The sequence below is a fragment of the Lampetra planeri genome, chromosome 25, assembly GCF_965212315.1.
Source record: "Lampetra planeri chromosome 25, kcLamPlan1.2.h2, whole genome shotgun sequence".
Lineage (NCBI taxonomy): Eukaryota > Metazoa > Chordata > Hyperoartia > Petromyzontiformes > Petromyzontidae > Lampetra > Lampetra planeri.
Window position 1 is genome coordinate 3,676,415 of NC_136131.1, and position 12,933 is coordinate 3,689,347.

Consider the following 12,933-nt stretch of genomic DNA (forward strand, 5'->3'; position numbering starts at 1 on the left):
TTTTGTGAAAAATGTTTTCCTAAATTTTACACTGTTTAGGGAATTTTTTTTAAATATTTAATTACCAATTGCTTAATGCTGGCAGACAATCATCTGACCCATAGGTGGCAGCCATCTCAAGCCAGAGGACGAGAGGACTCTAGCCGCCACGCATATAAAGGATTTATAGTGAAAAACTTTGTTTTTACGGGTTAATTTTTTTGGTCTCAACTACAAAGGTTGCATGCAGAACGATGCCAACACCACACTTTGTCATTGCGTGAATGTGGCACGAGCGAACTTGGAGGGGGGGGGGAGATGCGACCCGCACAGCGAGACGCGCGGGTTGACGCAATCACGCGGACGGGCAAAGAAACGCCTTCATTCGCGACATCGTAACGCTGTTTGAATGTTCTCTTGAAAACCATCTACGATCAATATTGTCTCCCCCCACCACCACCAACCCTGTCTCTCTCTCCCTCTGCGTGTCCATTGTCCTTTCTCAAAGACGTCAGCGATTGTTGCCTTAATTACTTCCGTTTAGCACTGTCCTTGATATCACTCAAGGGCTTGTCACTCAAGGGCTTTTTAGTCTATGGGCAATGTTAGTCTATGGGCAATGTTAGTCTATGGGTAGTGTTAGTCTATGGGCAATGTTAGTCTATGGGCAGTGTTAGTCTATGGGCAGTGTTAGTCTATGGGCAGTGTTAGTCTATGGGCAGTGTTAGTCAATGGGCAATGTTAGTCGATGGGCAGTGTTAGTCTATGGGCAGTGTTAGTCTATGGGCAGTCTGAGTCTATGGGCAGTGTTAGTCTATGGGCAGTGTTAGTCTATGGGCAGTGTTAGTATATGGGCAGTGTTAGTCTATGGGACAATGCGAGTCTATGGGCAGTGTTAGTCTATGGGCAGTGTTAGTCTATGGGCAGTGTGAGTCTATAGGCAGTGTTAGTCTATGGGCAGTGTTAGTCTATGGGCAATGTTAGTATATGGGCAATGTTAGTCTATGGGCAATGTTAGTCTATGGGCAGTGTTAGTCTATGGGCAGTGTTAGTATATGGGCAGTGTTAGTCAGAGGTGGGACAAAGTCATTGTTATGCAAGTCCAAGTCGAGTCGCAAGTCATCAAATTCATGACTCGAGTCTGACTCGAGTCCAAGTCACATGACTCGAGTCCACACCTCTGGTGTTAGTCTATGGGCAATGTTAGTCTATGGGCAGTGTTAGTATATGGGCAGTGTTAGTATATGGGCAGTGTTAGTCTATGGGCAATGTTAGTCGATGGGCAGTGTTAGTCTATGGGCAGTGTTAGTATATGGGCAGTGTTAGCATATGGGCAGTGTTAGTCTATGGACAATGTTAGTCGATGGGCAGTGTTAGTCTATCAGCAATGTTAGTCCACGTGCAATGTTAGTCCACGCACAATGTTAGTCTATGGGCAATGTTAGTCTGTGGGCAGTGTTAGTCTATGGGTAGTGTTAGTGTATGGGCAGTGTTAGTCTATGGGCAGTGTTAGTCTATGGGCAGTGTTAGTATATGGACAATGTTAGTCTGTGGGCAATGTTAGTCCATGTGCAGTGTTAGTCTACGTGCAATGTTAGTCTATGAGCAATGAAAGTGTATGGGCATAGTTGATACATGGGCAGTGTTAGTCCATGGGCAATGTTAGTCTATGGGCAATGCTAGTCTATGGGCAGTGTTAGTCGATGGGCAATGTTGGTCTATGGACAGTGTTAGTCTATGGGCAATGTTAGTCTATGGCCAATGTTAGTCTATGGGCAGTGTTAGTCGATGGGCAATGTTGGTCTATGGACAGTATTAGTCTATGGGCAATGTTAGTCTATGGGCAGTGTTAGTCTGTGGGCAATTTTAGTCTACGTGCAATGTTAGTCTATGGGCAGTGTTAGTCTACGGGCAGTGTTAGTCTATGGGCAGTGTTAGTCTATGGGCAATGTTAGTCTATGGGCAGTGTTAGTATATGGGCAGTGTTAGTATATGGGCAGTGTTAGTCTATGGGCAGTGTTAGTCCACGCACAAAGTTAGTCTATGGGCAATGTTAGTCTGTGGGCAGTGTTAGTCTATGGGTAGTGTTAGTGTATGGGCAGTGTTAGTCTATGGGCAGTGTTAGTCTATGGGCAGTGTTAGTATATGGACAATGTTAGTCTGTGGGCAATGTTAGTCCATGTGCAGTGTTAGTCTACGTGCAATGTTAGTCTATGAGCAATGAAAGTGTATGGGCATAGTTGATACATGGGCAGTGTTAGTCTATGGGCAATGCTAGTCTATGGGCAGTGTTAGTCGATGGGCAATGTTGGTTTATGGACAGTGTTAGTCTATGGGCAATGTTAGTCTATGGCCAATGTTAGTCTATGGGCAGTGTTAGTCGATGGGCAATGTTGGTCTATGGACAGTATTAGTCTATGGGCAATGTTAGTCTATGGGCAATGTTAGTCTATGGGCAGTGTTAGTCTATGGGCAGTGTTAGTTTGTGGGCAATGTTAGTCTATGGGCAGTGTTAGTCTACGGGCAGTGTTAGTCTATGGGCAGTGTTAGTCTATGGGCAATGTTAGTCTATGGGCAGTGTTAGTATATGGGCAGTGTTAGTATATGGGCAGTGTTAGTCTATGGGCAGTGTTAGTCTATGGGCAGTGTTAGTTTATGGGAAGTGTTAGTCTATGGGCAGTGTTAGTCTATGTGCAATATGGGCAAAGTTTATATATGGGCAGTGTTAGTTTATGGGCGATGTTTGTCGATGGGCAATGGTAGTCTATCTTTTTCGCGATCATGGCCTTCCTTCCACTGATCTCTGTCCACGATATTTACTCAATAACGTAACATTCGCCACTTACTCCCAGTTGCATCCAATTGCTCATATTGCGTTTAATGTAACTTTATTCGCTGTCTTCCCCTGCTCGCCGTGACACCCATATTGTTCCAAGTCAAAGCAAGTGTGTATATATAATCAGTCTCTTAAAATAACGATCTCGTTAATTAGCCTCACATTTGTTTACACTCAATTATTGTTACATTTAATATAGATGTGTTACATTTACAATGCGTCTGTTTAATATCCTGTGCACTTAAAATAACTTAAGGATATAAACCAACAAATAATACTCAGCACATTCGTCAACGACAGTGCATGTGTGGCATTACAAAAAAACGTTTATAATAGGCGACGTTTCGGTCTATGGTCCTTCTTCACAGCACTGAGAGAGAAGCCACTCTACCACTGAATTGTCTATGGTGCTCTGAAGAAGGGGCATTGCCCAAAACGTCGCTTGTTATATACATTCATTCTTAAGGTAACGCAGCGTTAGTGACACGAAATTATTCTGGTGGGGGTTGTTGTTGTTGTCAACTGTGCTGAACGCCACAGTGGGGAGATGTTAATTACTTCGCCTGGTACACAGGAGGTCGTGGGTTCGATCCCGGCCCTGACGCCTGCTGCTGTATATTTGGAGGTTGCACACTCTCGCCGTGGTCGTATGGATTTTTCTCCGTCTCCTCTAGTTTAGGATGAAGCCAATTCGTTGGGCTATCACTTGTGGCCAGGTCGCTTCTGAAAAAACTATATATATAGCTCAGTGGGCCTTACGTGGCGAAAAAAATATGTAGTTTATAGTTTCGTTTGAGCTTCACTGCCAACGCAGCAGCAGCAGCAATGTCACCAAACGAAATGTGCTTAATTCTTGATGTAAACCTCAGGTCGCCGTTGCAAGAGGCAAACGTTTGATGGGTTTCTCAACGGGTTGATCTGAATCTTTTGGTTGAATGAACGGGACGAGATAGTTTCCATAATCTACACAGAGCGAGCCCTGGAAGGCGTTGACGTGTCTCACGCAGTCATCCCCTGCGAACACCTCCCATGCAGTCCATTATTGAGGCCCCCATTTCATATTTCTATCCACGTTCGACACGAATGAATAATTGTAATTATAGAATTAATAACTCATTGCATAGTCTCCAAGCTGAAAAGTTTCCGGTGTTCTCGCCTCTGTGTTGCGATTTAGTTGTGGTTTTGTTTTGCTATTAAGATGTAAGACTTTAAATCAAACGAATATATATTATAAAAAAAACAAAACCCAACACGTTCGACAATAGCACTGATGTGAATAAAATATATCACAGCTGTTGCGTCTGATGATGGACCCCTTGTTCATAGCAACGAACTTAAGAAGGGCCGTTGCCCGAAACGTTATCTACGTGGCGAATGTGATTGCTAACCCAACGGCAGCAGCCGCACCACGTTTGTTCTTTAAACCAAAATGTATCTGTACAGTGTATTGATTTAGTTCTGAATGAGACATTCATTTACATTAATTCTATGTTTGTTGTCACGTAATAAATAAACAACTACATTATATTTATTCATTGAGTCAGAAGAGAGTCCCTGTCTCGAACCAAACTGCGGCGAGGCAACATTTTTTTTTACAAATAAAGCAGTGGATTGTAGCAATTATACATTGATATCTAAACTCATATACGTTATATATGTGTGGATACGTGTTGCTGTTAAACTTGACTATATTGCGTGTTAATATTGCTTCATGTACGCACATTTATATATATATGTGTAGTCTAACGAACTTGACTGCTGATGAGAATCGAATGTCGAAACCGGTTCAGAGTCTGACTGCTTAAACGAAAGAATGCTGCTTGATCACGTTGGTCTGGAAAGCCAATAGGGTTGACGGACTAACATTCATATTAACATGTATATTTACAGACACGGAGTAGAATTATTGCTTTTAAATAAAATACAAAATTGCTGCACGGCACTGCATAATGAATGTGTAAAATACATTACTGGACGTTGACCTATGTCGCCTGTACTGTGCTGTGAATAAGGGTCATTGCCCGAAACGTTGCCGATTAAATATATATATATTTTTTTATTTTAAAGGAGTATTGTTGACGAGTGTGTTGAGGTTTTTTGTTTTTTCACGTTACATATGGTAAGACATCATATTAACTTTGTCGAGCCTATGTCCGAACAAATGTAACTCATTGTGTGCCTGGCTTTAAGAGCTGCGATTATGGATTTGCGCTCCCCGAATTCCAGCTATGGTGGTGAATCGAGACATTCAATGGAGGCGTGCACTTTGAACTTCTTTCGCACCGTACGTAGCCAACCGTGCTAATCTGAGGTGCGGGATGCTTTAAATGTGAAAGGTTATTTTAGTTTTTGTTGCATCGACGGAGCGTGAACCAAACATGCTGAATCGGCATTTTAATGGGAAATATCACTTCCATGCCAGGAACGAGTGTGTGTTACTTCTATGCACGGACCGCGTATGCACACGTGTGCACACGTGTTTTGTGGCGGCCATGCAAGCCAAACTGTGGGCCGTCTCGTAAACTCGTAGAGACTCACAGAGATACATAGAAACTCACAGAGATACATAGAGACTCACAGAGATACATTATAACACAAGCTACAGCAGTGCGATTTTGGCCATGCAACCCAAACTATAAAACGTGTCGTAAACCCACTGCGGTCTGCGCTCCTTCAACAGAGGAGGAGGAAGAGCAAAACGACACAAACTCTCTCTCTCTCTCTCCTGAATCCCCTTCGCCGTGGCCAGTAGCAGACCTCGACATTGGCACTTAGCACGTGAAAATAGTGCCTGCCATACGCGATAATATAATAGAACATGTCTATTCAGGCGAAGGTCCGTGGTCCTCTATATAAACAGACACGTGGGCTTTTTATATATATGTATGTGTTTGTGGTGTATTAACATGCATATGAGCAATGCATCGTAAATTCGAAAAATGGACACCGCAAATTACTCAATTGGGATACGCATCTCAATGATCGCTCCTCCTGATTTCCTGACTAATGTAAATTTCATTGTGGGCCACGTGCTGAGCCACCTTGTGCCGCACAGGGACAGCTGCCACTGGGTGGGGGGGGCTTTCAAATGTGTTGGAAATGAGACGCGATGGAGGCATGCGGAGCTATTGTACAAGGAACGTTAAAGACCCGCGTGTGTCGCCATCGCAGGCATCGTGAGAAGACAGGCTGCTAGGGCTGCGATGTGAGACGACCCGCCGTGGTATAATCGGAGAGCGATTGCATGAACAGCAAATAATCGTAAATCGTATCGTTACAATGGCATATTTATCAACCGCGTGGGTAGACCGATCACCGCGTTATCTATCAATATAACGCGAACTTAACATTTGTGTATTGTGGCTAGCAGTGTACATTACCAGCACGCAGGGTTCGGTGTCTCTCCGTGAATAGAACATGTGATCAAGCCCTTTGTTTTATTTAAACAAAGGCTGCTGAGATAACTTGGTCCGGAAGTGCAATAAATATGCCCATGGACTAAATATTTACATTTACTCGTAGAAACAAACAAGAGAGTTGCGCTTCCATACACGCACAGACATTTATCAAGACGTGCTGACATGTTTTTTGCATTTGTTTTTATAACGATAAACTATAATAATAATCATCACTTTATAATCCAGGAAAGTCGTACGACTATTTTTCGGTAGGGTATTGCTGCTGCAGTGGCTTTATAGTTAAGATGTGTTTCAGTAGATTAATGATGAGCGTTTAACTTTTTGCACAATTCATGGCTGCGATGTAAAGTGATATGCACGCGCCGTTTATACTGTACGATACAATTATAATGAGAGGTCGTTAACTATGACACGGGCATTCCCAGCACACACGATAGGCCAGTAATGAACCTTCATGCATTCTCAGTGCGCTACAGACTGTGTATATACGTACACTGTTTGCATTTTTATTCATCAGGCAGAGAGCCTTTGGAGGAGCCATGCAACGCCGGCTTTTATTTCCACAAATAGGGTTACGTAGCCATGGGGCGCACGAAACACAAGATCAGATAATTGCGATTGTTTTTTTTTTGCAAGTCCATTGTCGATCCACCGCTGGATGAAAGCCTCGTCGGTTACGTCGGTTCTTGGAGTATTACTTCACCAAATTTGGGTGGTGGCGAGTTGGTGAGCGGAGAGATGCCCACTACCGGTGCAGATATCACTCGCCACTGATGTTTACGCGTGGGCGAAAAATCGAAGTAGGGATGCCTGTTTCACATAGCGCTGTGCGCTAACCACTGCACCACCGCCGTTCCCAATGCCATTCTTATTTTAGTTGAGCGATACATTTAGAGTGAGATCGTAATGCTCTTTCATCGGTACGCAGTGGCCTAAACTCAGTCGATTACGACACGAGGTCTTTAACGTTTCGTTTTACTGTCGGCTGCGAGCTTTAACTCGGAGAAACGTCCAAGAGAATGAACGCGCAACCGGTCGCACAGAACCGGGCGACTCGGAGCGAAGTCGCCCAGTGATGGAGCGAACTGGTGAAGCGCCATGCACAAACAGCTAACATTGCTCTATTCATCTACTGCTAGATGAGGAGGAGGGGGGGTTGTTTGATCATACTTCACTACACTGGTAAGTGCAGTATAACACAGTGCAGTACAATGTGAAATCATAAATGCCACGTCTTATTACAGTCCTAAGAAATACATTTTAAAAGGGTGCATCGAGACTGAGAAGTGCGAATTTCCGTGGTAAATAAAGGGTATAGTAGCTGCAACTACATTGCCGTGGTATTATTCGCTTTATAATCATCATCGGAGGAGGAGCCGTGGCGCACTGGTGAGCGAACTGCGTTCGACCCCAGACCAGTTTAGAACATCACGCGCAAGCGACGATATCCGTGCGCTCGCTTCTCCAACAGCTCGCACCGACCTCGAGTGGCGAAGTATGGTCAAACAACCCCCCATGACCGAAAGGTGCGGTGTGGGGGGGGGGGAGTTCTTCATCCAGCAGTGGGTTGAGAATGTGCTGCACATGATCATCACACACACACCAAAACAACCCACGCGGCACGCAACGACACACCGAGACTCACCTTGGAACCTCAGGCATCCGTCGGCGGGCCGCGAGTGGATGTCTCCGGATAAAATTCGCTCAATCCCGAACTTGAGTTCCTTGCTACATGCGGGGGCCTGCCAGGGACCACCCGGTGCAGCTCCCGCGGCTGCCGGAGCCAGCACAGCTGAGGGTCTCGGCAGGCGAGCCGGCAATGGAACGACCCCGACACCACCACCGCCGCCACCACCACCACCACCGCCGCACCCGTGCTTCGCTGCCCGTGCACAGTCGGCGCCCTCCGCCGGGCAGTAATTGACGCCCCACACCCCGAAGCCGTGCAGGTAATAGGGCACGAAGGTGTACATCCTCGCAGGAGACAGCCCGCGGCCACGACTTGTCACTACGCGGCCGCGAATTGCTGTCGATGTTGACAGTCGACGCTGGCTGGCGGGCGGGCGAGCTGGTCTGCTGGCTTCGCCTGCGTCACACGCCGCTCTCGGTGTGTGGGGACCCTGCTCTGCTCTGCCACCAACTTGCTCCGGACCTCAACGCGAGGTGGGAGGAGTGAGACAGCCTACAGCGGTGTCCCGCATATCGGCTGTTGTTTCTGCTACTGCGGTTTGTGACAGTCGACAACGACGCTTTTGCGCATTCTGCGAGCGAGCGAGTGAGTCTCGATTGACGTTTTGTGGGTGTTGTTGCTGTTGTTATTTTTTATAGCGGAATTGTGAGAAGAGAACTGCCCCACCTCCCTCCCCCCTCGCTGACCAGGTCGGTAATGCTGCGGCAATGCAACAGAGCGTTGTTCAAGTCGGTGGCTATAACTGTGGTGATGCGTGGCTGGTCCGCATGCAAACCGGGAGTGTTTTGGTGGTGGTGGTGGGGGGCGGAGTGGGTGGAAGGGAGAGGGTGCGAGTGGGGGTGAACCTCCCACCCCCATCATCATCATCCTCCTCCGTGTGGCCGCTATTGGCTGCAGCGGAGAGGCGCGCGTGTCCAATGGCCACGAGCACCACTCTCTTCAAGCCCGTCGGCTCGTCACCGGCACCGGCGTTGGCACCGGCCAGGGGTTGTTCTCGCAGCAGCCGGCGGGCATTGCAGGGCCATTGCCCGAAACGTCGCCGATTATATATATACATATGCACAGTGCGTATGTTAAAGCCACAGTGGTGTTTGGCGAGTGCGTTGAGTGTGTTGTTCGTTGTGTTTGTGCGGTAACGCAGCGGCATCACCAATTAAATTGCTTCAAATTGGCGAAAGGGCTTTGTCGATAGAGGGAGCTCTGGATAGCCTCCCTGGAGGGTTGTGTTGGGTCTACTCTTCCGCGCTGGGGCGGGAGTTAGCCCACACTTTTCCCCACCCCGCGCGACCTGCCGATAGACTAACTGTGGTGTAACCCATTTATATATTTGTAATACAGTATACGAGCACTGTGTATATGTGTGTGTGTGTTTGTGCCACGTAATGATGAACAAAGACGGCCACTGCATCGCGCGCTTTCAGATGCGCTTCTGCGGCAGTCGTGGAACGCTCTTCCTTCCGATATTCGGAATGCCACTGGAGGTATGCGCTTTTAAATCGAGATTGAAAACTGATGTCTTGAGAATTGCTTTTTTGTGTTTAGTTTGTACGTACATTGCATGCACCTCCGATGAACACGGTTGGCTAACTTACCGTGCGAAAGAAGTTCAACGCGCAGTACATGCATACAGATACAACTGATCTATAGCCCGTGTTTCGTATAATTTCGATATAAATGATCAATTGCTTTGGATATTGGAAGGTAAATGTCGATCACGAATTACAAATGTCCTGAAGGTACGTATTTAAATTTCTTCTACCTCTGGTTTAGAGCTCTCTCATTTAAGTGGCTATGGAAATGTATCAGACGATATACTATTTATACCAGAGCTGCGCTGTTTTTGTATGAATATGATGTCTTTGAATAACCATAACATCTTCAGATTCGTTATTTCATTTTTAACTGAAGATCTGATCAGCTGCATACTGTACATGTTTCCCTGGCTTCATGCGGGTTCGGTTTGTGCAATTTCGCGTATGTGCGGCGTACCAATGTCTACCCAAAATTCGCTATATGCGGTTTGAATTAACTCACTTGCTGCTACGCGGCCGACCTCGGACTAGATTGCACTTTGCGAACTGTCTCGCGCTCGTCGGCAGGCAGCTGTTTCGTGCGGTTTCGCTTTGTGGGCACTTTTCTTGGAACGCATCTACCGCATAAAATCAAAGGAAACGTGTATATATGAAAAAAGAAAACATCTGGCAACTCATGAGATTTTTCTTCAACAGACCTCGCTCTGCTGATGAGACACCCAAGAAGCGTTGAAACCGGCCCAGAGTCTGCTTGTTTAAACAAACGCTACTGGACAACAGTAGTCCAGGAAGCCAATGATTTACACCGATGGCTAAAAACACACGAGTCATTAGCAAGCATGTGCAGGCAGAGTTGTGTTCATACATGTTTAAAAAAATTAACTTTGCTTAGAGGCGCGCACATGTTACGAATATGTGTAAGCGTTGGAGGCGGGGGGGTTGGTGGATTATGCAGGGACGGAGCCTACACGAGACGCTCACCTACAATGTTAAGATGTGTCTGTGAGAGGGTAGTACAGCAAGTGGGTTGCTGGTCCTATCTTGAATTATTATTATTCTCCAGCGGGCGTCGGTTTTCTCTGGGAACTCCGGTTTCCTTCCGCGAGCAGAACCGCGGTTTCTTATAAACGCCACAACAGGAAGGACGCTACTGAATAATGAGCGTTGAGCGTCAAGGAGCATTTCCTCAATTCTCTGCGTAAACAAAGGAGAGTACATTGGTATAATGAGCATTGTTATTTGTTAGGGCGCCTGACTCACAATCTAGAAGATTCTTGAGTTTCAATTCCAGTCAGGCGAAGATTGGCTGCTGCACTAAGCCTACGACTGTGTGCCACATCAACCGCCTTTGTTTTACGCATAGGCCGATCGTTGTCATAATAACGTGGAAATGTCCACGCCTGACTCACTACCGCCGAATAAAACGACAATGGGAGCTGATTACTTAATTATCGTTGTTCGATATTTGGAACATGGCACCAGCGCCATCTTGAAATTGTAATTCGGAGTCATCTACCGATGACAAACATGGACCACAAGATGGATCCTGTACGCAGCCCTTCTCGCTCGATATCTTCCCGATCACTTTGAAGACTGGCTGGGAGTAGGAACTAACGGTATAAGGCACTACCACTGGGAGTGAAAGGTACTCTCTGCACGTGCTAATGTGTCCTGTCTCAAAGACTTCGGCGATCATGGCCTTCTTCCATTTAGCTCGGGTTCATGATATCACTCAACAACTTTACATTAAAAACTCAACCCAGTTGCATCCTAATGTTCAAATTGCGTGTGCAACTTCTGTCACTGTCTTCCCCGGCTTCTTGTGGTACCTAAACATTTCCCCCAGCCAAAAACAACATTCATATTCAGTCTCTTGTTTTTCTCCTTACACGTACAAAAGAAAAACATATAACTTTGCCTTTTTCGAATTATTTTCATTGTTTTTTTTCTATCTGCTATCCTAAATGATGATAATAATTGTTTACCACTGTACCCGTTGTTGCACGCCACGGCACACACACACCGCTGCCTTATCAGGAGGACAGAATGAGTGACGTGAGATGAATGCGGCTGGCGTGGTGTGAATGATTCTAAGACACAGAGTTTTCTGGATTATCCTGGCCGAAGTTAAGCAAGGAGGCGAATGACTTCACCAATAAACAGCCAGGTAGCATCGTGTTATTCATAATACATGTGTTTGGGTCAGATCACGTAAGTATAAATGTGTCGTTAACCCACCACCATCCGACACAGCCAACCAATAAGGTTTGTCACGTGAACAAAACGCACCAATTCGTTTCCACTTCAGCCTACCGGTGTGTTGGAGAGTAAATTGACAACATTTACAATTTGAGTACCGGGACGCTTCGCTGCTAATCACATGCGACATCATCGGGCGATTTTTGCCAGAATTCTTAAACCGAGCATCATGTTGAGCACTGAAGTTTGGATCTTGCAGCGGCACTCGACAGGGTTTGCCGCAGTGAGTGCCGAGGCCACGACGCTGTCCCACGTTCATCGCGTTGCGCGCAAAGTTGTCAGTGGCAATTAAACAAACCCCCAAACGAAAATTTAAGCTCTTGTCAGCTGAGAGGTTTGCTATGGGTTTGTTTGGTTTGTTCAATCAGAGAACGTGCAATGTACTTGCTTTGCCGGATCACCCACAGACGATGAAGATTGCAGAACGCGTCAAACAATTGTATGTAAAAAATGTTCAACGTTGAAAGCCGTTGTCTTCTTCAAGGATTATATCAAGTCAATGGCAACGACTCTTAATTAGTCTGCCTATGGTGGATTGCTACTTCTGATTTGGATGCTGTGAGTGGTGGTGTAATGGTGAGAACACAAGACTTGCAATCCAGTTAGATTCAATTTTCCAGGCGAGGCAGTTGAAACAACGGGTGCGAAGTTTATTCATTCGATGCCCACGTCTCTGTACACTCGCCGCTGCTATAAATGGGTACAACCGCAGGCGACCGGCAAAGTCGCGTGTGTCGGGATAAAGTGTTGGGCAATTCCCTCCTCTTCCAAGATCCCGAGCAAGCATGGAAGAGTCGGTCAACAATACCCTCGAGAGCGCCCTCTCGCGGACGCAGCTCCCCTTAGCAGTGGCAGTTGGGAGGGCTGCACCTTTATCTTTTATAAAAAATCGATCACGAGTCAACTCCTAAAAATTAGTGGATAATGAAGTTCACTCTCTGCATTGGGGGCAATGAAAGAGTTACGGAAAATCCACGTTCCTATGGCAGGGTCTGTCTCCCGTAACTGTGGTGATGTGCCCATGTATAATGCTGGGCGGATAGAGGCGGTCGAGTTGAAGGGACGTGTCGCTTGCTTCCAATGCGATCGAACAGACGAACTCTGGGTTGCAAGTCCAGTGTGTTGGATGTATGTATACCTTTTTTTCGCAACAGTACGTAGCTGACCGTGCTAATCGGCTGTGCGGGGAAAGGACAACAAACTCAACTCAATAGTGGC

The 12,933-nt window shown here is 46.3% G+C and overlaps 1 protein-coding gene across 1 annotated transcript in view; it reads right to left on the reverse strand.

Annotated features, from left to right (window-relative positions):
• LOC144727499 (uncharacterized) overlaps positions 1 to 8,651 on the reverse strand; it is a 56,585-nt gene extending 47,934 nt beyond the window's left edge. Inside the window, exon 1 of the mRNA XM_078606375.1 lies at positions 7,880 to 8,651. Within this exon, the coding sequence (XP_078462501.1) occupies positions 7,880 to 8,207 (328 nt within the window). The 5' untranslated portion in view covers positions 8,208 to 8,651. The remainder of the gene's footprint in view (positions 1 to 7,879) is intronic.
• Positions 8,652 to 12,933: the final 4,282 nt, after the last annotated feature.